Source organism: Melanostigma gelatinosum (assembly GCF_949748355.1).
Source record: "Melanostigma gelatinosum genome assembly, chromosome: 2".
NCBI classification, from domain to species: Eukaryota; Metazoa; Chordata; class Actinopteri; order Perciformes; family Zoarcidae; genus Melanostigma; species Melanostigma gelatinosum.
Genome location: NC_136635.1, coordinates 15923933 through 15947495, shown reverse-complemented (window position 1 = coordinate 15947495; position 23563 = coordinate 15923933). Strand labels below are relative to the sequence as shown.

General features: G+C 41.9%; 1 protein-coding gene across 3 annotated transcripts in view; it reads left to right on the top strand.

The window, feature by feature from the left end:
- Positions 1-23563, top strand: part of plekha7b (pleckstrin homology domain containing, family A member 7b) — a 53159-nt gene that overhangs the window by 18185 nt on the left and 11411 nt on the right. For 2 of the 3 annotated variants that reach the window (XM_079289963.1, XM_079289961.1), the window contains exons 3-16: positions 3237-3348; positions 4576-4680; positions 5111-5183; positions 5636-5736; positions 9565-9743; positions 10876-11310; positions 11514-12054; positions 16195-16278; positions 16706-16840; positions 17766-17834; positions 21082-21153; positions 22325-22405; positions 22553-22702; positions 23436-23537. In XM_079289963.1, coding sequence (XP_079146089.1) covers positions 3250-3348; positions 4576-4680; positions 5111-5183; positions 5636-5736; positions 9565-9743; positions 10876-11310; positions 11514-12054; positions 16195-16278; positions 16706-16840; positions 17766-17834; positions 21082-21153; positions 22325-22405; positions 22553-22702; positions 23436-23537 — 2226 coding nt within the window. In that variant the 5' untranslated portion in view covers positions 3237-3249. The remainder of the gene's footprint in view (positions 1-3236; positions 3349-4575; positions 4681-5110; positions 5184-5635; positions 5737-9564; positions 9744-10875; positions 11311-11513; positions 12055-16194; positions 16279-16705; positions 16841-17765; positions 17835-21081; positions 21154-22324; positions 22406-22552; positions 22703-23435; positions 23538-23563) is intronic. The other variant, XM_079289962.1, reaches the window with a different exon arrangement.

Here is a 23563-nt window from a genome sequence, read left to right as displayed (position 1 = left end):
TTTCCTGAGAAATCTGAGTTACTAAGCGCTTGGTATTGTCAAGTTAGGCAACGTTATTGTGTATCACAATATCTGGACATATGATTTCATATGATGTGAATCTATTGAAAGATGATAAATTATCAAATCAAATTTTAGCCTAGCCCTAAATACATGCGAGCAGGTGTCTGATCGTATTTAAGCTGGCTGGTGTAAGAGGATCATGCATCGCGCAGATTCCACTTTAGGCAGAAGCAGGTTTAGAGACCTCCACAGTCCCACCAATTACAAGATGCAGAACTGATTGTCATTAATTTCCTGAAACTCTCCATTATCCTGAGTCCAGTACTGTTGAGTCATGGATTTGTACACCATCAAGGGGTTCTAAAGTTACGGTTGCTTTATTTACATATTTTTAACAGAGATTAAATTATAATTTTTCTTAGGAATGCCTGTCGTAATATCTCTTTAAGCTACGGTAAGAATAGCTTCAGTTACATGCCCCTCTCACAAATGCATGGCAGGGATGCCATGATAAGAAACCTAGTCTCTGCATATACAGTGAGCATAATACAATTAGTTTTATTGTTAAAGGAACACTCACAACGTATTTAGACATACTGTCCTCACTGTCCGTATGAATTCTTGAAACCAAAAGCAATCGCCTCTGTGTTGGAAACTACTGTAGGATAAGAGTTGTGCTTTCGGCAAACCGATTAAAGGAGTTCTTTAATGTGATGGATGACACATCGTATAGTTCTGGGCTGAGTATGTATCCACCTGAACTGTTTCCTCTTACTTCCAGTCATTGTGCTATGCTAGGCCACATTAAACACACCACCTAAATGTAAAATAATTCTTATGGAACATCTTCTCTTTTTTAATTAGTGTAAGATCTCAGTTACTTTCTGTATTCATCAGAGACAATGATGACTCAGAATAACTTTTGTGGAATGATGCCACATCAGTACATGTGAACATTTGAAGTATTCTGCTTTAAACACTGGTGACATACTGTACACCACAGTACTTCACGAGGTGCGTTATCCGCTTTACCGTAAATCTTCAAGCAGCTTTAAGGAACAGAATTATGTTTGTGGATTGTTCTAGTTTTAGCTCAGTCTTAAACTAAGACTGTGTGACGTTATCTGATGGAGGACAGAAGTGGTTTAGTGCAGATGTAAGTAAATTCAGTCACATTGTAAGTTATATTGAGGGTGAATTAGCTACTTTTAACTCTACTCCGAGCCACTCTGTGTTGCAGTGCACACACGTTTCTAACTGCTATGTGCTACTTTTTCTTCGAAACCCAAGTCTATTTACTTTATTGCGGTGTTTTCCTGCCTCTCCCTTGCTCCGTTCTTTTCATAATGCTGTTGTAGAGTTTAGTGGAGAGCGTGAAAGCTGGGGTGCAGTCTTGGTATTGAATGTGTGCGACACAACCATGACCTCACTGGGGCAGCAAAGTGTTGCTTCTGTTCACTGTCACGGTGATGTTATGGGCTTCATTCTGCATACAATTATATCTGAAAAGGAAGTTGGTTTCTTCCATGAATCATTGACTGCCTTCCCAGTGAGGAGAACCTCAGTGTGTTCCCTGGAGACCCGTATCGGATTGAGGACAGAGCAGCCAGCCGGCCTGGAGGCTTTGACTTTGTCATAGATTATCCCACTATGATCAATTCGTCAACTCTCCACATGTGCACCCACTGCCTTAAAGGATAAAAAAAATGCCCATCATCATCATACAGTAGCAAGAGAAGCAGGGAGAGACGGAGTTTAGTGTCTTTTCCTCCTTTACACTACGTGATGTGAAATATCGCTCCTCTCCACCTCATGCCACGACAAATCTCCCGGGGAACTGTTCCAATGGCAGCGGTGGTAAACAGTATGAAAGCTTCACATAAAACAGCAGAGTCCCCTTGATACAACAGAAACATCCTGTAAAAATGCTGGCTGCAGTCCAGGCTGTGAGTGCAGATACTGTAAGTTTTGTTCCACTGTGGTCTCTTTCTTTTCCCATTTGTTCACATCTATAGCTTATCTTCTTTTCCTTAGCCTCAGTGTAGTGCAGCAACACAAAGCAGGGAAAAACAACAGGGTTGGAACTGCTTTTAACCCCTTTGCGGAAAAATGCAGAGACAGGTCACACTTTGTTTCCTGTTGTAAGTTCACTGCTGCAGTCAGGAAGAGGCTCAGCCAGGGACTGGGCGTTGCACATCAAATATACTGATTGACTGGCTGCTGATGTGTTTTGAAAATGTTGCAGAAGTTTCCTTATCGTATCCCTTCTTAAGAAATTATATTTGTATTTTCCAGGCCTGTGAGAGAAAATATGAACAAATTACGATACAACCAACACTGGAAGTGAGTGTAACATGGTTTACTCTTTGGTGCCTGACCTGGTGGTTTTAGCAACAGAAGAAGAGAAGACTAGCCTTCACTTCCAGAGTTTGCTAATAATAGTACAACTGAACTTGCCATAATCTCAGGATGATTCCAGCGGCATGACAGTGACTAACTTGTAATCGAGTGGTCTGCACACTCTTCCCATATAAACTCAACAGAGCACCTTTAAAATGGGATGTAATAGAGGTCTGCAGGATCTGTAGATACAAAAAAATCCTAAGGAATGTTTCCAGGACCTTGTTAAATCTAATTGATCCTTGCTGTCTCTAGTGTTCCTGTCATCTATGATGCATCTCTTTTTTAGTATAAAGTATAAAGTATGGTCAAAAGACCATGTTTAAATATTTCTCATCATGTGGTCTGCAATACAGAAAATGCTACTTGACACATTTGTCACTAAATCTGAATGGGCTACGCTGTATTTCTTCCATGTGGATATTTCTGGGTCCATAGTAATATGATGACATCATGAGGAAATGGGAGGTGGGCTGTGGATTCCTTAGAATCTGTCCAAAGATACAATGTGTGTGTGTGTGTGTGATGTGTGCTTTTGTCTTGTTAGCCGGGTGTGTGTATGATATGTGTCAGACCAAGTGTCAATGGAGGGTTTGGCACACGAAACTTCCACTGTTAACACAGCCACCGCAGCGCCATTGGTTGGGCCAGGTCGCGTGGCGGTGTCAGGAAATAGTCACATCCTTTACATGTGAAAGCTCAGCACAGTGCTGCGCTCTGTTTCCCTGTGTGTCTGTAGTTTGTCTATGGAATTAAGAAGGAATATCACTATCCAATGCTCATCATCCCGTCTGTATTACTGATCTTCTTCTACGCTACCTTTTCAACTGCAGGATAGAAGCCCGTATGTCCAAGTCAGCAGCCAATCAGAGATCCCCGAGCATGGTCACAGAGTCCTCTAAGGCTGTGACCTCAGCAGCAGTGGATGCTAACTCAGGGACAAAGGTGAGCTACAGTGTTTGTCTTCAGTGAGAGCCCATGTTGAGTATGTTTTACTTGTGTTAGTCAAACTTTATAAATTTAACAACGATCTAACTGAAATATAATCACATTTTTTTATTTTATATTTTTCTAACTGACCAAACATCTGTTTTTGTGGTAGCAAATTGCTTTAGGAGCTCTCTTGATGACCGTTAATGCTTATGTTGATAAACTGGTTTAAACAACTCGAGAAGACATTATCTCATTCAGATTAACATGCTCAGAGAGCAATTATTTAGTCATTTTTCAAGCATGCTAAAACACAAATACACATCCTCTGGGACTGGACAGGGGTGTGGTTTACAGTCTACATCTTTGTGTTGCTTTTGTTGACTTGCTGTTGTTTCCACAGTGATCATGGACATTTTATTGACTCATTGAGAGAATGACCAGCAGATTAACAAACGTAAAGAACATTGCTTTTTTCTGTGTGACGATTGTTCTATGTGACAGAATCACCGTATCTTTTGATCCCTCTGGTGGTTTTCATTTTCTTTCATGAGAACGTATGAGCAATTGGGTATGCATATTTGTCCCCTCAACATGTGTGTCTTCTTTTAGCCAGCTGGTCAACCCGACACCCCAGGTATTTCTGTAGAAAAGCACCTGCTTAAAAGTACTATTTATTTTTTTTACAGAGAACATGTAGTCTGAAATGACCTTGTCTAAAAATATGCCTGATTATATATGGATGAACCCATCCACAGGAATAGCGAGTTGGTATTTCCTCTTTTCGATATGGGTGTTAGAAGAAGGAAGTTCCAGGGAAGTCATTTTTTCCTTCCTAGTAACTACATTTTGCACGGTGGAGGGCAGAGTCATAGCATACGGCAGTATGTGTCCGAACTTTTTTATGTAATTTCTCCCTTCAGAAGCCAAAACAAATTCATGACACCCATTCCTTGTGTAAAAATGCTTTATCTTTTTATTAATCACCAATATTGGGGAAAGTGGAATTTAATTGAACCCAAACTTAAATTTCACTCCATTTTTAATCATCCACCCCCTCCATATTGAATCCACACCCTCCCAGGGTCACATCCCCCAAGTTTGAGAACCTCTGGTCTCCACAGTACAGACAGTACAGCTCTATCAATTACTGTATGTTACCTCAGGTAAGCAAAGTAAATTAGCTTAAAGTTCTTCAGCAACACATTATAAAGCCTTTTGGTCTTTCTTTGCTTTCTGCAGGGCTGCAGAGGTACAGGGAAAGTGCACAGTTTTGGCAAGAGGGATCATGCTATTAAAAGGAACCTGAATATCCCAGTGGTGGTGAGAGGCTGGCTCTATAAACAGGTGAGCTGGAGTTCAAGAAAGAGCCCACCTTACACGTATCGGAGCAAATGTTGAGTTTTTGTGTGAAAGCTGTATGAACTGTAACATTTACTGAATGAATGCCCAGACTGCCCTCACGAAACCCTTTTAATCTGGACTTGAGTGTTTTGTGAGAGCACGTAATCTTGAGACGTACCGTATGAAACACAATAGCTCCCGACATCCCAGAGTAAGAGACCTACAGTACGGAGTTAAATGTACAGGTTGCAGCTCTGTGCCATATGCTGCAAGTTAAGAATACACTTTAATTAAACTGTTGTTCAAATGGTGTGCTTCTAACATGCACTGTATTCCCAAACTACAAGTTTTAATTAAAAACTTCATTAAAAAGTGTTCCTGCGAGGAGGATTTCTAAACACTCTGCGTGTTGTGTTTCCCCCTTCACCTCCAGGACAGCTCCGGAATGCGACTGTGGAAAAGGAAGTGGTTTGTTTTGTCAGACTACTGCTTGTTTTACTACAAAGGTGAGTCTATGAAAAGTGCACTAGGCCAGGGTTTAACAGACAAACATCTAAATGGTCATACAGTCTCATCTGAGGGAAGATTCATTTCTTGGTTAACGACAGCCTCTAATTAGATGTATAACATATCGTGCTCTCTCTTACTCCCACTTCTCCTTCCTTGTTAACTTGAGGGTTTTACTCGGGGGTGTAATCTGTGCTTGTGTTGCTCGAGCATCTACCTCGTCTCCTCAATTAATCACACTGAATAATAGATAAGCCACATGCCACCTCGTGCCACATGCAGCCACATGGCCTCGACCAGACAAGAGTCACCTATGAATTATGCCTCGATAATTTTCCTTCCGCTCATAAATCTGCAGTCACTTGTAAACATTGTACAAGGTATTGGCAGAATTAGAGATCTCTGTTTTTGGATGTTTTAATATTCTGTGTGTTGTGTTCTTGCTTCACAGACAGCAGAGAGGAGGCAGTGCTCGGTAGCATCCCTCTGCCCAGTTATGTCATTGCACCAGTTGAGCCCGATGACCACATAAACCGCAAATACGCTTTCAAGGTAACACTGAAGTGGCATTGAATCAGATTGATGTCTACGTGTAGCCAGCGAAACTTGTTTACGACTTGCAGTTTTTCTCAGGATATTCATTGCTACATCACTATTTGGTAGCAATCGTCACACACTGGTTCCCCCACTGTGGTCTCTGTGACACAGGAAGGATGGGTTGGTACTCCTTGCTCCAAATCTCTGTTTTGTTAAAGACAGTTGATGATTTACTATTAGGGTTAGGTATTGAACTAGAGTACTTGATTACCGACCGCAATGTGTCAAACAGTCAAGCATCAAAAGTTGGAATCAGGTCATAGTTTTGTTTCGTCATTGTTTGATCAGATATTTATTGTGATATCTAAATGATAGCCTTTCTATTTATAGATCATTCTATTGATGCAAACATTTACGGCTGCTTGTATAACAGTAAGAAAACAGGTTAAAAGGTTTTGTAGCAAAACTAATTCGCAAAGTAAAGATGGGAAAAACGTATGGTTTTGTTGTCGTTACCGAAACAGGCATTGTTTTGCATTTCTTCTCGGAAGATTTCAACTTGTAGATTTTGAGAACGATTCAGCGTGCAACTCAGCTTATGATATCTATGAAGACATGAAGTGTTTGGAGTCTGATGCAACTTCTGACCTTCTGGTCCCTGGTCTTTTTTTCAACACAAAACCAATGGTGGGTGTTACAATGGATGGCTGCCGTAAAGCACGTTATCTGTTCTGTTCGCTGATTTTATGAACCTATGGTGGGAAGGGGCAGCCCGTACTGTGCTGGAGAGGCTGTAGCAGTGCAATCTTCAATATGGTTTGCACAGTACAAGAGCTTCCTTCACTGAAATCTGAATGACCCCTCGCTCCCTTTGTTATACTGAGTGCAATATAGGCAGCCCGCATTTGGTAATTGTGTCATTTTTATTTAAAAATGTGCAGCAAAACTTTACCCTGCTTGCTGCAAAGTCTTTTTCTCTTTTCTGTCTGTGAATTCTGCCAGCAAAGGGATTTCTGTCTTTTTGTTACACCGACAGTGTTAACATTATCCAGCTCCTCCTTTGTGGAAACACAGAGCTTGTTGCAAAGAACAACAGTGCTTAAATGTTTGATGCACCACTGCAGCTTCAGGGCATTCTGTTGCAATCCTTTCTGCTGCTTTGTACTTTGGCTTTTGTTCTTGGATTGTGTGTGTGTGTGTGTGTGTGTCTGAGTGCATAGCTGTGTGTGAGTATGAATGTGTGTGCATGTGTGGTACGCGTCTCCTGTGTTTTAAATATCATATTACATACAATGGAATTTGTATGATAATTGTGCTGCTGGAACTATTAATTATGCATGAAGGCTATTCATCGTCTCCTCCCACCACTTGCTGGGGAGTATGTTGAAGGTTAGATGAAATGAGCCTTGGCTCTGCTGTACCACCCTGTGTTTAAGAGATCTCAAATCCCCCCCCCCCCCCAGCTCTCTCTGAGCCATCATGCATTAAAGAGCAGGAGATTTCATTACTTGTATCTGAGGGGCTTTAGACATTTTCCATTACTGCTAAGTTAAGCATGACAGCACCTCAGTAGATGTCTGGTGGTGTTCAACAACGGGACGCTTCAGACTGTGGGAGCTACTGACAGACTGCAGTCTGTGCTGGCCTGAAATAATGAGACGGTGACACAAATCATTCTGAAATCAATTTGACCAGCAGTTGAATATAAAATATAAGAAAGCAGGTTGTGTAAGTCAGTATAGTACTCCTCTGGAGTTAATCTTTCCTGAAGCAGTGATGCCACAATCCTGTAAAAGGTCAAAACCCTTTCGATGTTGCTGCTGTTACTCATTCTTGCTTCTGTGATGATTACTGGCACACGACCACAGCTGGAGCCATTTCTGCTCTTTCTTATTGAGTCAGCAACTTCCTGTTGTTTTCTGTTGTTCTCTTATTTTTGCTCATCTCACTGTGTTTCTCTCATTCCCTGTTGAATTGCCTCCCATTGTGACTCGGGTGTGTGTGCGCGGGCGGAGTGAGTACTGTTCTCTGCGGGCGGTCGTCCTCAATCACACTGGCTTCCTGTCTCGCATGGATAGGTATTTGATTTCACTTTAGCCTCATCAGTGGACCGCCATCCTCAGCTCATTTTCTTTCATATCACACCAGCAGCTGCAAAGTTCATGTACACAGACATGACTACAGTCATCTATGGACAATGCCAGAGCACGTAGGGGTGCCGCATTCGTTTTATTAAACAACTTTGAATATTATGGGGAGTGAAATTGAAAAACTGAATTTTAGTTTATTTAGTATTTGTATTTGGAGAGTGAGACATTTGTTTTGCACTGTACTCTAGCAAATGTGATTTGAAATGAAACAGAAAATTGCACATTCAGTGTCCTCTAATTTTATAAAACTATTCGACATTGACAAGGCTCCAGTATGTACACTTTTCACCTAAAATGGTTGTACACACGTCAAAGAGAGCGAGTGAGTGCTGCTACCTCAAAGTCACCATTTCATGATAAGCACGAACATTGCCCCGGTTACTCGTTTGATCAATATCATGTATCTACTGTATATTCCCAGTGACTCTGGTATTTGTCTTGTCAAGATGCATATCATTTATCACATCCTCATCGGAGTGGTGGGATTTCCCCTTACTCCTCTCTGCTTTCATTGCATTTCTTTGTTGCTATCAGCAATTTGCCCCCTGCTGTACATACATTAATGTATAAAATATATATACATGGATAGATAAATACAATATATAATTGTACATTGATATGTATACAATACAATGTAAACTGTAAACGTTCTACATCTGTTTTGAAGCAGGACCCTTTGGCTTCTCACATGTTGCCTAAAGGTTAAGGATTTTTAATAAGAATGATGCATTCACTTTACAGTCTTCAGGATTGTATCTTTATAATTACCAGGACGCTTTCTCTGTCACTTTGAAAGTATTTGTGCAGATATTGCTGCTTGTTTATTGAGCATGTTATGGTATTGGACTCACTGAAGATCACAGTCTTCCCACGATGTACAGAATGCAGATCAGCCTTGTGTTGTGCTCTCGTGGTATTGTTGGCAGCTATTCATGTATTTTGTTATGGTGAAGTTACAATTAATGAGAAAGAACTTGATTATGGAGGTATACAATATAATCACACATTACTAACTACTCCTTTGCACTCTTTTATTATACATTGAGTAGATCAGTCCAACTTATTTATAAAATTAGAAGTTCATCTGTATGATCTGTGAAGTAACAGAATATTTGCATTTAGGGTTTAAAAAAATAGGAGAAAAATACTAACTAGCCATGAGACTGTGCAACAAGGGTCTGAATGATCCTGTTCTGTGGTTCAGCTGGTTGTCTGCATCAGAATTGGGTTCGGTGTCGTGTGTCCTAACAGCACGATGGTACAGTATCGCGCCACATTTTCACCACCACATAGAAATTGCAAAAGGTAAGCTAATGTTTATGGTGTGTGTTATTAATGTGTATCCTGCATTAAGAGATGATAGATGGCCACAATTGCCTGTCGTTTGCTGCAGTTGTTGTCTAATTTCTGTGCGCTCAAGAGATTGTTGCTGAAGCTTTTTATAAAAATGAACCTGAGTTATGCTTTTTTTCTTCAGAAACAGCACAATGTTTCTGCTGCAGCACTTTGATCCCTCCCTTTTTTCAGTCATGTTGCAGTAAACTTTGTCCTCACTGAGATGACAGCTGCCAGTCTCAGTAAACAAGAAAGCAAAGTGTTTCACTCATCAGCCTCACTGGCAGCTTTTTCTTGTCTTCAGCATAAAGTTCTCATATCCATCCTCTCTCTCTCTCTCTCTCTCCCTCTTTGATAGGCGAGCCATACAGGAATGCGCTCCTACATTTACAATAAGAACTCTGTGATTGGCTCACAGGCAGAACACTGCGGGATGCGGACATATTTCTTCAGTGCGGACACACAGGAGGACATGAATGGCTGGATCCGGGCCATGAACCAGGCTGCGCTGATGCAGCAGAGTCACACTATAAAGAGGTTGGTCTCGCTCTGCAGAGTAGGATTCATTACCCACATTGGCTGGGCTTCTACTAGTCCCAACAACTCTCCTTCCCTTAAGTACAGCAGTGTCAGTGAACTAGGTACGTCTTGAGTGATATCATGAAGGAAATCTGGATGTCACATCTTTTAACCAAACAGTAATTTGTTTTGCTAGAACATTATGTGTTGAGGTGTTTATGCATCAGCTACAGTATCTACTGCCTTAATATCTGTCATAGCTGCAATTTCATGTCCATTATTTCAAAAGTATGAGCTGTCTTCCACAGCAGGTCCAGCCCTCTCCGTCTACTCTGGGTCTGCAGTTGTTGTGTGTGTGTGCTGCATCTGGGTCTGGTATAGATGAGGCTTATTGCAGGCCCCATTTCCAGCTTTTTACAGCAGTAATCACATTATATAAAGCAGATTTGTGTGCTTTTCTTTGTTGTTGAAAATATTCAGTTCCAGCAAATAGTCTGCAATACAGACTGATACTTTCACTACGCAATCTGCATTTAGACATATTGGATTGGCTGGATGCACTGCTTGCTTTGAATGGTCTGTGCAATATCGCCATCTAGAGGCCGATGTAAGTCAGTACCCCATGTCCCCAAGTTTTATATTTAGAAAGCGCTCAACGTTCCTACATAACGGTCTTCGTGTGTTCCCTTGCAATGAAACATTAATGATATGAAATGGTTAGTAATAATAAACTAATGAAGTAATAATTCATGCAAACAGTATTTTTCTTCTGTGTGAGGTGATCCCTTCACTGCATCTACCGTGAGAACTTGTACTTTAACCTGCTTGAATACACCTTTCACTGCTATTCATATTTAATCTCTTAGGAATTATTTCTGCTGAAATTAGCAACCCTTAAGTGGAAGCAGTTTGCAAAACAATCAACTGTTTGAAAATGAAGTTTCGAAGTGATTAATCAATTTAAATGAGAAACCAAATGAATTACAAGTCCTTTTATTTGAACACATTAGAAAGAGTGACACACTAGCCCGAGCTATTTCATGAAGACGATAGAATATAAAGTGAAGAGGAGGAATTAGATGAAGGTTAAATAGCTGCAGGAGTGTAGGCAACACTAACTGTTCATCACCATCATGTCTCACTTTTTTAGAGAGGTGGAGAATCCAAAGAAGGCCGTGCAGCAGGCTGTCCCACAGACCAACCATGTCCACATCAACCAGAGCTCATCTCAATCAGAAAGCCTTCGCAGGACAGACATAGAAGAACCTCCGGATAAAGGTATCCAACTGGCTCATAGAGACGAGGTGAGGTATGGATTAGAGATCCAAGGGAAACCCAGCCAGTCAGCAGCAGAGGAAAGAGGAGAGAGCCTCTCTCCAGACTCTGTTGACATTGCCACCCACAAGAACGGACAGCAAACTGTAATCCAAGTGGCTCTGCCACCAGAACAAAATGGAAATCTCGTCTATCAGAGGGGCTTTGTTTCACGCGTGGACACTGAGAAACATGTGCATGTGCAGAGGAAGAATACACTGGCACAGGTGGAGCACTGGGTCAGGGTTCAGAAAGGGGACCCACCAAAGAGGTCAGTTTGAATCTTTAACAGCAGCATGAACGATGACGATAAGAACCTAGAGTAAATGGCTCCCTCTAGTGGCTAGTATGAGGACTATATTTGAATTGCTTGAATTGCCCTCTTTTTAAGTAGAGAAAGCGTTCTCATTGTGGGCAGGTAATATGAAATCGTTTTTATAAAAGTAAAAGACATCCATGTGCTTTCTCTCTCAGTGCTCCCTCTACTGAGTACAACATCCCTCGGCAGACTCCTCCATTAAAGCCCAAAGCCAGCTCAGCGGAAGCCAGCTATCAGTCGTTGCCAAAGTCTCCCCGTCTCCCGTCTGGCAGCGCATCTCCTCCAGCAACATGCAAGTTGCCTAGTGACTACAAGTATGCCCACGACCGGCTCAGCCACTTCCGCATGTCCACCGACGAGCGCATGGCCACCAAGGAGGGAATGGTGTGGCAGCTGTACGAGTGGCAGCAGCGGCAGCAGTTCCGTCATGGCAGCCCCACCGCTCCTATCTACACTGGCCCCAACTTCACAGACTCCTCGTCTTTTAGAGTTACTGTGGAGATGCCACGATCCATGTCTGTCCCCCCGTCCCCATGTGAAGTCCCACCGTCAGTCCCCTCCTCCTTCAAACCCTTGTCCCCTCGCCGGCCACACACTCCTTCAGACAGACGCACAGTCAGGCCCCTGGATGAAGTGGCACCTGGGGACAGCACAAGATCCTGCTCCCCCGGCCATATTTGTGCCCATATTTCTCAGGTAGGACGCCTACTTAGAGAGGAGAGGCATCTCTGGCATTTTCATTACTCTAGGGCGAACTTCTTAGTTGCCTCTTAGAAATCTACAAATTACTTTTTTATTGTAATATAAGATATCAAATAAAATGTACTTTTCCCCAATCAAACTCTGAGATAGAGAGGATTACATTTAGTTCTTAACACTCTGATTTAAAGTGTTCACATACTGTGCAGCATAATGTCTTAAATACACAAAGAAATGTTGCATTGATAGAACAATATTTATGAATAATGTTGTATTAATCCCTCTGGTGTTTTGGATTGTCTACTATAGCCGAGGTTAGAAAACATTCAGCCCTTCTAGGAATACGTTATCCATGTAGATCAGCGGTTCCCAAACTTTTTAGGCCGCGCACCCCCTTCTACATCCCGACCGGGTTCGCGCACCCCCCCCCCCCGTTAATAAAAAAAATAAAAAAAGAAGAAGCAACAGAGCCTTTTAAGCCTTCATAGCGCATAAGAATCGGACCAATGAGAGAACAGTTTGCTCGCGCGTGGCGTTAGTTTACAATATTTAGTCCGCTGTTAAATGTTGCAGTGTGAACACAAACTGCAACATTGTATCATATTAATCCCTGAATCAGAACAAAGCAAACGAACTGAAGGTGTGAAAACGCCCTAAAACACTGCAACAAAGTTTCAATATCTTTCAGTGACACAAGGCGTCACTTTTAAAGAGGAATACGGATGGCGAGCACACACGCACAGGCTCAGAGGCAGATTATCACATTTAATTTACAATTAATGAGCGACTAATGTAGCCAGGATGTCTTCGGACAAAACATCGATGCGGCGCGACACAGTGTTGTTGGACGCCGGGATCATGCACAACTTGTTTGCTTCTTTCTCCCCAATCATACATTCCACCATCTCTCTGGCAGCTGGCAAGCTCACGTCTTCGGCGATTGTGTGCGGTAGCCCCTTTCTCGCTCTTCTGTAACCAGATATGAAGCCCGTAGTGCGTCATTTATAGACCCAACACATGAATGAGACTCCAGTTGTTTTTGGCTGTTTTGTAATTCCTCCAATTTGGATATAAACAATGTAAGGGGCTTTTGACTTGCACTGGCATGCTTGGTGTTCAGGTGGCGACGTAAATAAGAGCTTCAGACTGTTAGCCAGAACCTCACTGCACACCACGCACTGTGGCTTTGGGGAATCTGCGTTGCCAATCCAAGTGAAGCCCAGACACAGATACTTTTCATCATATTTCCTCTTTTTTTCCCAGTCTGATGCTCTCTCGTTTCCTCTTTTTCACCTTGACTCCGCGATGGGCCGATGTGCTCCCGATTTGTCTGTGCTATCCCTTCCTCCTTTCCGGTCTCCTCCGTCTCATCTTCCTCTGACTCTGGCTCGATTTCTTCTCCCGGTCTCTCCCCAACTGCACCTCTCCGTTCCCCTCGCCTCCGATTCCTCTCTCTCTCTCTCTGTCCCTCTCCTCTTTTACGACCGATAGCTTCAGATGTCCCGCCTGACAGTTTTTAAATTAAAATTACATTTTTTTTTAATATTTAATATTATTACACCATCAGACCGCCATTACACTTTTCCTCTCGCGCACCCCCTAGAGGCAGCTCGCGCACCCCCAGGGGTGCGCGCACCCCACTTTGGGAATCCCTGATGTAGATCAATAAGTCAGCATTACTCTCAAACATGCTAATATTTGTGTACTGATTAACTTGATCTTAAGCCATTTTTAAGAGAAAGATAGAGGGTAATGGTGGTCTTATTTTATATTGTTATCAATATCAACAAAGGCAAGGCAAGGCAAGTTTATTTGTATAGCACATTTCAACAACAAGGTAATTCAAAGTGCTTCACATAAAACCATTAAAAGCATCAAAACATAAGGCAAAAGAAAAGGAGATTTAAAAACAATTAAGAACATTCATTGACACAATAACAACAGTCATTACAACATTAAAAAAATAGTGTAAGAAATAAAATGCAGTCGTTAAATGCAGAAATGCAGGAAATTGATGAATACCATGAAAAGACCAAAACCAAACAAAGTATTGTCCATGTAGCCGCATGCTAATATAGCTCATGTCTCCATGCCATAGAACACAGGCCAAAAACACATAACCATGTTCTGGTTGCTCAGTAACAACAGAAAATTAAACAACAACCATTTTGATAATCGATTAAATGTCAGTTTTCAAGCAAAAGCATCCGTCAGGTTCAAGATTCTCCCTTAGTGAGTGATCTAGAAACTGACTGTCGCAGAGTTTTGGACTGCTGGTCCAACAAAACAAACAACGTGAAGATGTCGTGTTTGGCTCTGGGAAGTTGTGTTGGGAATTTTGAATTATTTCTGAAATTCCACAGATACAATTATTAATTGGTTAATTGACGATGAAATTCATTGTTAGTTGCAGCCCTCGCTGTAACGCATCTCTTCAGTCTGTCTTGGATGACCTCACACTCCAAAGGGGAGAGGTGATTCACAAGGGGCACCAGTAGGTTTGTTACCGGCCTGCACGGTATCACTCTGCTATCTAACACACTTGGTCAGAGTTGTTTACTTCATATGATTCAGTTAACAATAAAACACTTGTAAATATAATTTGACTGAAGTCCCACCCCGTAGAATGGTCGCTAGTCCAGGGTGGACCCTGTACAGGATAAACGGGTTTGGGAAATGGATGGAAGTTCCACCCTTGTTGAATGTGCTTTAACACTGTAATGATGGCACACAGTGAATGTCAGTACTCTGTCATTGGTATGGGACTGAAGCAGAAGTTGATGATTCACATGTAGTGGGCCAAATGACAAAGGTCTCCTTCTCACGGTAGGTTTGAAAAGTGGATGCGAGGTATCGATTGAAGGATTTAAGCTCACAGAGACACCATGGGAAGATTAGCATGAGGAGCATGAGAAGGCGCCGACTTCTCAGCGCACACACTTTGATGCTCATGTGAATCATTCGCAGATTCACACAGTCCACACCCTGGCCCACAGGTGGTGTGAGTGTGTGTGAGTAAAAGCTTGCCACTCCGCCGTTCCCCCAAACCGTCGCAAGCGCTCAGACAGCACCGCCACCGCCGCAGGAGACGGAGCGAGGGGCCGTCCTGTCATCCACACCCTGCGCTGTCTTCCCACCACACCCTCCACATGTGAAACGATCTCCCTCCAAACCATCACCACATTTGCCAACACACACAGGCCTCACAACCAACCCGATGGCCTTACACACGTAAACAAAGTGCCACAGATGCTCTGTTTCCTCCATCATTCACACGAGTGTCAGGACACTAATTATAACCATGAAACACAGTGACGCACAATTAGGGAAAAAATCTTCAGAGAAAGATTCATTTTTAACAAAAGGAGCCACACGATCCAAGGGAGCGATGTGTATGGGAACTAAATTTAATCTTCAATGAACTCAGTTTTGGTGCATCCAGCTTCTTTGAGGCTGATCGTGCTCTCCGGCTGGAGTGCGCTTAAGTAACAGCGATCTGTAAACCTCTGTGGAATATCATGAAGAAGTATGTTTTATTAGTAGCTCATCCAATTTGCCCAGGGCTCCTCAGCACCCTATAAACATCTCTACTGTATCTCAAACATCAGCGGCGGTCTCTTTCTTCTGATCTCGCATTTAAATAAAAAACCTATTATACAGCAAAAAATTGTGGCATGGGAATCTCAAAGGCAACGGCTTACAGTGCTTCTCTTGCTGGTAGCAAACAAATGTTATTTTAAGAAAACAGGTTTAGTATAATTTATGTGTAGTTAATTAAATCTCTTGTTGTTTGTGTCCTTTTAAGGTTCTGTGGTGGGCCTGGTTTTCACTAATTCTGTGTGTTAAGCAAAAACGTAAAATTTCCCAAGCCCCGTAGCGTCTGCAACTCAGGGCACACCTTGTTTAGAATAAGAGTAAGGGTGATGAAAGGGAGAAAAGGATAGATGAAAAAATAAATCTGCTGGGTAGTCACATTTGTTTGCAGACTTGGAGGCAATGGTTTAACTTTGATTCAGTGTGATGAAGTGATTTATCTTTCAACACTCGCATGCTGAAGATCACTTAATGCATTAGACATGCTGTTTGATTTGACTCTATAATATCTGTAACAACAAGTTGCATGTTGTTTGTCCGCAGGCTTCCCAAATAGAGAGAAGGTCCATGCCAGCCATGGGCTACATCACACACACTGTCAGTGCACCCAGCTTACATGGCAAAACGGTATGATCCTCTTAATTACATTTGCAACATAACTGGGTTAATTATTGAAGATATCTGTCATTATGTGTCAACTTAGTCTTCCAGCCCGTTAGTCTAGAACAGCCAATCCAGGTATGAACAGGAATAACTCACTCCAACATTTGATTATTCGTAATTTCATCTCGGGGACAGTATCAAGATGTAGAGTCTGGAGCTGACTGACTTTGTGAACCCCTGTAAAGCTGCTTTAAATGTTAATGCCATACAATATTTCTTCTCGTGTTCTGATAACTCTTATCTTCAGACAATCCCCTGATTGCACAATAAATCATTCTCCAAATCTCAGCTACTGCAGCTCAGCCACTGTACTGCACAGATGGTTCTCATTTTCTCTCATCCCTCTGTGCTTTCACTGGCCTCCGGCCCCTAAACCCGGGCTTGACTACAGCCAGAGGAGCTGACTCTGCTCCTCATTCAGCTTCGAAGGCACCAGGCTAAGATGGCTGGTGTGCATAGCCCTAGCGATGCGTTCGCTCACCTGCAGCACCACCAGCACAACGGCCTTCTAGGCCCCAGCATGCAGGTCAGGGGCTATTGTACTTCCCTAACCTCCTCTACAACACACTGCAACCCCTGCCAGTGCATTGAGGTCCTACTCCCCCCCCCCCCCCCAGCCAATCCCATACATTATCATGTCATTCATAAGACTGTGCGGTCTGTTGGTGTTGCTTGGTTGTCTTGTTCATTCAACCACTCCGGCATGGGCTGTGTTGCACCTCAGACTGTCCAGATTGCCTCTTAACTCCACATTAGCGGCTTTATAGTTGTTGTCACTCTTCCACCTTGTTCAAAACTTTTAAAAGCTTTTAGAGGCTTGTGTTATACTATTTGTAAAAAGAAATGAGCCTTATTTGAAGCATGTTGCTTGTCAACTGTGCCTGCATTTCATACTTTCCTTTGTATGACAGATGTATAAGTTTGCGCAGCCACAACATTTGTAGCTACGTTGTTTCTGTGCTCTGATAAATCTTTTGCCCTCGGTGTTCTCATTCTGAAGCAGCCATCACCCAGTCTCCTTTATGAGCCTGTTGACAAACTGTGAGACCAGCAGACCACAGGGAAGCTGCAACGGCGCTCAGTAATGACAACTCCACCCAGTTTCTAACATCCAACCATTCTCTGGCCATCCTCCATGCCTATGAAGAAATGTAAACACTCGCTTTTACGACATGTCATGCTCAAGACCTGTGTTGCTCAGTTGTGTATGAGGTCAAACATGAGGCATTAAACCGGTTCGCAAATTACACCATTACTTCATTACAGTTTGGCTTTGCTAACTATACATGAAAATATAGAGGTAGGAAAGTCAATTATAATTCATGCCGAGTAAATTAATGTTCTGTTAGCAAAGCCTGAACAGCAAATGAAGGCCTTAGGAGTCATCTGGTCACCCATTCTCCTCTGTAGTTTCATTTCAAATGATGTATCTCTCCACTGCTCATTTAAAGGCTGATGATACTTATGTACAACTGAAGAAGGACCTGGAGTATCTAGATCTGAAGGTGGGCCCCAACAAAGTAAATGCCACTTTATCCTTTTCATCCTCTTCTCCATCTCCCTTCTTTGCAATCTTGTTCTCCTGCTGCTGCCTCTAACATCTGCCTCCCTCTTTCCCCTTTTTCCTGTCTTTCCTGTGTTCTAAGCTGAGCTTCCTACTGGCTCCTTATGATGGAATTAACATGTATTTTCATTGTCTTCTTATTATGTAAATGCTCCATTCAAGGATGAAAAGATATTTTTTCAATAATAATCTGGTGAATCTGACAAATAGTCCAATGTGTCTGACATAAAGGGGTAGCAATGTTTGCCGTCTTACTTAAAGTTACTGTGAGGAACATTAAACTGGTTATGAAACGGTTAATACAGATTCCTCTTTATGATCTGCGTAAGATCCAAAGCAAAGCTGAATGTGGGTCTGTCCGCGGGAGGCCGGTCGCTGCCGCCTTCGATATGCAGTCGGAAGCTCCGGCAGGAGGAGGAAAGCTCTGCACCCGGCAGCAGCGTCTCCTCCTCTGGCCAGGAGCAGAGCTTTGCCTCGCTGCTCGCCAGTACCCGTTGGTAACAAACACTGACACCACACTGCTGGGGGCCCAGGCCGCATTGCTGGGCCTGTGGAGGGAAGAGAGGCACGGGAGAGCCAGCACTGAGCGGAGCAGACGGTCAGACCCTGCTGCACTAAAATTAGTTTTTTTTAAAGTGGAATCTGGAAGCTCAGAAACACTACCACTTTCGTCCACAGGGAGTGCCACAATTATCACAAAATGAAAGTTCCTTGTAGTAACTTTAAACTGTCCGTAGGTTTGTCACAGCGAATGATAGTACAATACTTTCAGGTGCAGCGGGGTGATGTAGTTATCTCATCCAAAAACATGTCGATGTTAAGCTTATCATCATGGGGATTGAGGTTTTTTAGCACATGGCTGAATTTGTAAAATGTTCGAGTCCAATCCAATTCCTGTGTCAGGGTTACAAATTGTCTGATTGCAAAGGCCTATTACTGTTGTATTTAAGCAATCTGTCTCATTTAGCTAGCTATTGGCATACATTCCATTTACACCTGTGCAAAGCTTCGACACTATTCATTTGTATGTTCAAACACCACAGTGCATTCATGATGAAGCTGGGTTGTGTTTTGGAAAGGAGGGAGGTCATCTAATGATGTACAGTACGTCCTGTGACTCCTCTCCATTTCCTGTTTCAAAACAGATCCAAAGTATTGACCCGATGATCGTATCGGTACACAATGTGTTTGAGAACTCCACTCCACAGAGTTTTGGGTACTGTTGGAATGTAAGGACGGTGTGCATACAAAGTGAAACGGACCATTCCACTGCTTTTCAGAAGGAATGCGATTCATCCCTTGAAGTTATGCAGGATTATGGGCATGGATTCCTATCCAATCATTCACTGTGTGATACTCCAACACTGCTTTGAGATTTGAGAGGATGTGAAGGAAGTTGTGATGTCAAAAGGCTTCCTTGCATGCACTTAAGCATTTGTGAATGTGTTGGATGTCTGTTTGACATCTTCAGTTTGCTATTGTTTTGCTTGTTGGAGTATAAGAGATGACGCAATGGTGCTCTGTAAGAAATACGCTTGTATTTTAGGGCCTCTAGTTTCATTGTGGTAAGGCGGAAACAGACAACAACGTGCAGCGGTGTGTGTGTTCACCATGGACTTGAGAGAGTACGACAGAAACGTAGTATTGGATTAACTTGGCGAACTTGCAAAAGACAGATTACAGAAAAGTGGTCAAAATTGAACAGTTTTGAAAGTTGACTATCAATTTGTTTGTGTTTTTCGTTTGACCTATCCTTTAAACTTAATGTGTGCGAACGAGAATGTAACGCAGGTTTCTCTTCTAAGAAGTTGCAGTCTCTAAGCCCAAGCTGAGATATCCTGCTCATCACTTTTCCCATCTGCCTCAAAAACCACAGAAGACATTACAAAACTGTTCTCACAGGCAATGAAGTGCTCCGTGTGACTTCTCTGACATGTAAAATAGGTGGAATGCCCCTTAAACTGAGACTCCCATTCGCACTGGTCCATACCGCTGTGCTGGGTGTGGTGATCCTGATGTGGGGGTGTTGTGAATATTCCACCCACACATTTCAGCTTCATGCATTACTAACAGACAGATAACTGGAAGACAATTCTCTGCCCCGTTATCTGGAGAATCTCTGGATAGGACTCACAGACTGACAGTCCTTATATTATTCAACTGATGGCAAATAAGAAATATTATAAAGTCACTTTTAACTGGAACTGATAACAGAAAGTGGTCCTGTAAGATTATTTTATAATAGTTATGTTGTACATTACCTAAAATAAAAATTGAAAGGTTAAAGTATTTCAAAATCACTGTAAAGTCTCTAAACCCGTCCAGATATGGCCATATACAGCAACAGGGTCTTGAAATGACAAAGTAAGTCAACAAGTGCTCTATTTTCTTTATGGTTCAGTACTATTCAGTACTTTTTATGCATATGGAAATGGAATTGGATAACTAAGAAGAAACTTAATACTAATTTAGCATCATAAGAGGCACATTTCCTTATTTTAGTCTCACCAGTGGCATGGCTTTAAGCATACCATTGTCAGTCTTTTGGTTGGTCCACCACCTTGGTCCAGACTGAAATATCTTACAAGGTACAGGGTGGATTGCCATGGAATTTGGTGCATACATTAATGTCACCCTCAGTCAAATAAATATATATATATACATATATATATATATGTGTATATATGTATATGTATATATATATATATATATATATATACATACTACATGCATCTACATACTGCCTTACCACACTGTTATGAAACTAGGGGCCCCACAGTTGCACACGTACCCAGGTGACACATAGCTTTTTGAAGTAGAAATAATGAAATACAATTTGACTTCAACCATAAATCTTTCCAATGTAAACCAATGTTTTTCTGAATCAAAGAAGTATCCTTTATAAAGGACCTGGTTAAACTCAACAAAAAAGAGCAGCTTTGGGGTTTCTTGGGTTTCTCCGAACACTAAGATGCAGAAACTCTCTCTGCATAAATGTTTTTGCACTGCTGCACTAAGTTTTGTTATACCAGCTCATGCTTTTTTTCTTTCTTTTTCATAGTTTTATCAACTTTAGATCCATCCAGCGTGATTTTTCTGTTGTTATCTGTTCACTGGAAGTATTAAAGTAAAGGTATTCAAATGTGCTATTCGATAACTGATGTTAAACACTTCATTGTATTTGTGGCTATGTGACATTTCAGGTTACTGGACGTGAGAGCTTGAAAACAGAAAGACCATCAAGGCCTGTGAAAATAGCAGAAAGTGATGCTGATGTAAGTGAATCATTACGTTCTCAGGATTTAAAGAAACCGTACGATAAGCACCCTGTTTATCCGTCTCTTCCTTTTCCTTAAGATCTCCATTTCTGACTTCTTACAATCCACTACAGAGAAGCAGCTGCCTTTAGTCTGACTTCACTGTGTGTTTTAGTGTGGTTTGTGTAAGTGTGTGTTCTTAAGTTGTGGTAAACAGAGGCTGCGGAGGGAACGTATGTACATTGCGACACTGTGGGGACACCCATCCACACTGCACAGTGAGGGCCTGAGAGTATCGACCACAGCTTTTATTTTCCTCCTCGCAATTTAAAGGGAAAAATACATGTAATGGGAGTTTTAGATGTTGAGCTGTTAAATTTTTCAGTTTGATTTGCCTGACCCCGCTTCTCTCATTCTTTGTTTTCTGCTGAATAGAGGTAAATAAGATGGATGTCCTGGCTTTTCATCATTAGCATTGTTCCACTTTAACAATTTATAAGAAATTGCCAGTAAATTGTCTGAACAATGAATATTTCATGCAATTAAAAACAACAATATACAGCAGCAAAATAAAAACAGCTTAATTATTAATTGAACAGAATGATAAATAGATCTGAGAAAAAAATTCACTATTTGAGGGAGACTGAACTAGGCAGTCTTATGTTGTTTTCATAAACACATAACCCATTTCTGGGAAAACAAATCTGTCACTCTCAATAAACACGGTTTTCTCCAAAAGTGAATTTGAATTATGGATTTTTGATTATGATTACTTATAATGGGTAATACCAGATCTCACCCCCAAACTAGACAGTATCGAGCCTTTTGATATGTCCCACTGCGCTGATGAGAGGAATTCCTCGGGGCTTTTCACATAGATGAGCCTTATTGACATATTTACAGACAGCAAAGACGGCAGCAGACGATCAATTCGTCTTCTCCGTCTGCGCTGTTAGAATATAGTTGAACAAGACTAGAATGGAGCGGCTGACCTCTGTTGTAAACAGATACTGTATCTCATCAGCCCATTCGCTGTTTCATCCCTCTCCTGTTTTCATGTCCCGTTATAGCTGTACTCTATACGTGCTGCTATTAGAGGTAAACAGAGACTAATACGAAAGAGAGGTAAATGTGATTTTATCCTTTTGCTTTCCTGCATTCTTATTTTTTCAATATGTTTTTCCTTCAGGTGAAATTAAGTCGATTGTGTGAACAAGACAAGATTCTACAGGAGCTAGAGGCCGGAATACGCTCTTTGAAGGAGGACAAGGTTTTTGTTTTTATGCATAATATAGAGTTGGCGTGTTTTATCTTTTGTATGAGCAGTAGTTAAATGTGTGTGTGTGTGTCAGCCTGTATTGGTGTGGTCTATAAATGCTTCTTGTGTTATGACGGCGTCTCTCGTGTCCTTATCTAGGACAAGCTGGAGTCGGTGCTGGATTTTTCCCACCAGCAGATGGAGCAGTACAGAGATCAGCCGGCCCATGCTGAGAAGATTGCCTATCAGCAGAAATTACTACAAGAGGATGTGGTGTACATCAGGGCTGAGATATCGCAAGTCTCCACAGTAAGAGACAAGCTGCACTCACAAGTTCATTGTGCTTATAATGGAATATGCAGTTAAAGTTGTTAAAATATACAGTTTTAATTTAGGTTTGGGACGTGAGATACTCTAGACGGGGTCCACTACTACATACAAGCACATGCTACCACTTGTATGTTTTTATTGGCTGGAAACAAGATCCCTTTTGAAGGTTTCTGCAACTGGCACAGTGTTTCAGGTTGACTCTGACTATCAAAATGAGTGCTCGGGGACAAACCTGAGGCTACAAAGAAACTCAAGAGTACATTTCTCCATCGCTCTGAAAAATGCTTCAGTCAAAAAATTCAGTGATAAAATTAGAAAAAATAGACCAGTTTCAAATAAACCGCAAGGTGACGCAAGAGTTAACAAGACTATTTTGGGCTCTCAGTGTCAAAGACATTTCCGACCACATTGGTTGTGTTCAAACATTTGTGATGCTGTCATTGGATGCTGTAAGTACAATATAAGAATGACTGAACATTGGAAACAACGGAACAGATCAAAGTGGTTCAGATGTTTAAAAAAAAAAAATCAAGTGAGAAATCATGATTTAAATAAAAATAACTCTCATATGCATCTCACTATATAAGTGTAAAGTGTCACTATACAGGTTGGAACCATTGTAGAAGCATTGGCTCACGAGATGTGATACAGTATCTTAAAGCTGTGTCTGTTCTCATTAGAACATGGGGCGTGTTCTGTTTTTGTTTTGCAGGAGATGGAGAACGCGTGGAATGAGTACAGCCGACTGGAGAGAGATGTGGACTGGCTGAAGTCGGCCCTGCAGGGACAGATGAACCGCAGCGATCTCTCTCAGGTCTGATGCTCAGTGCTCTCTGTGAA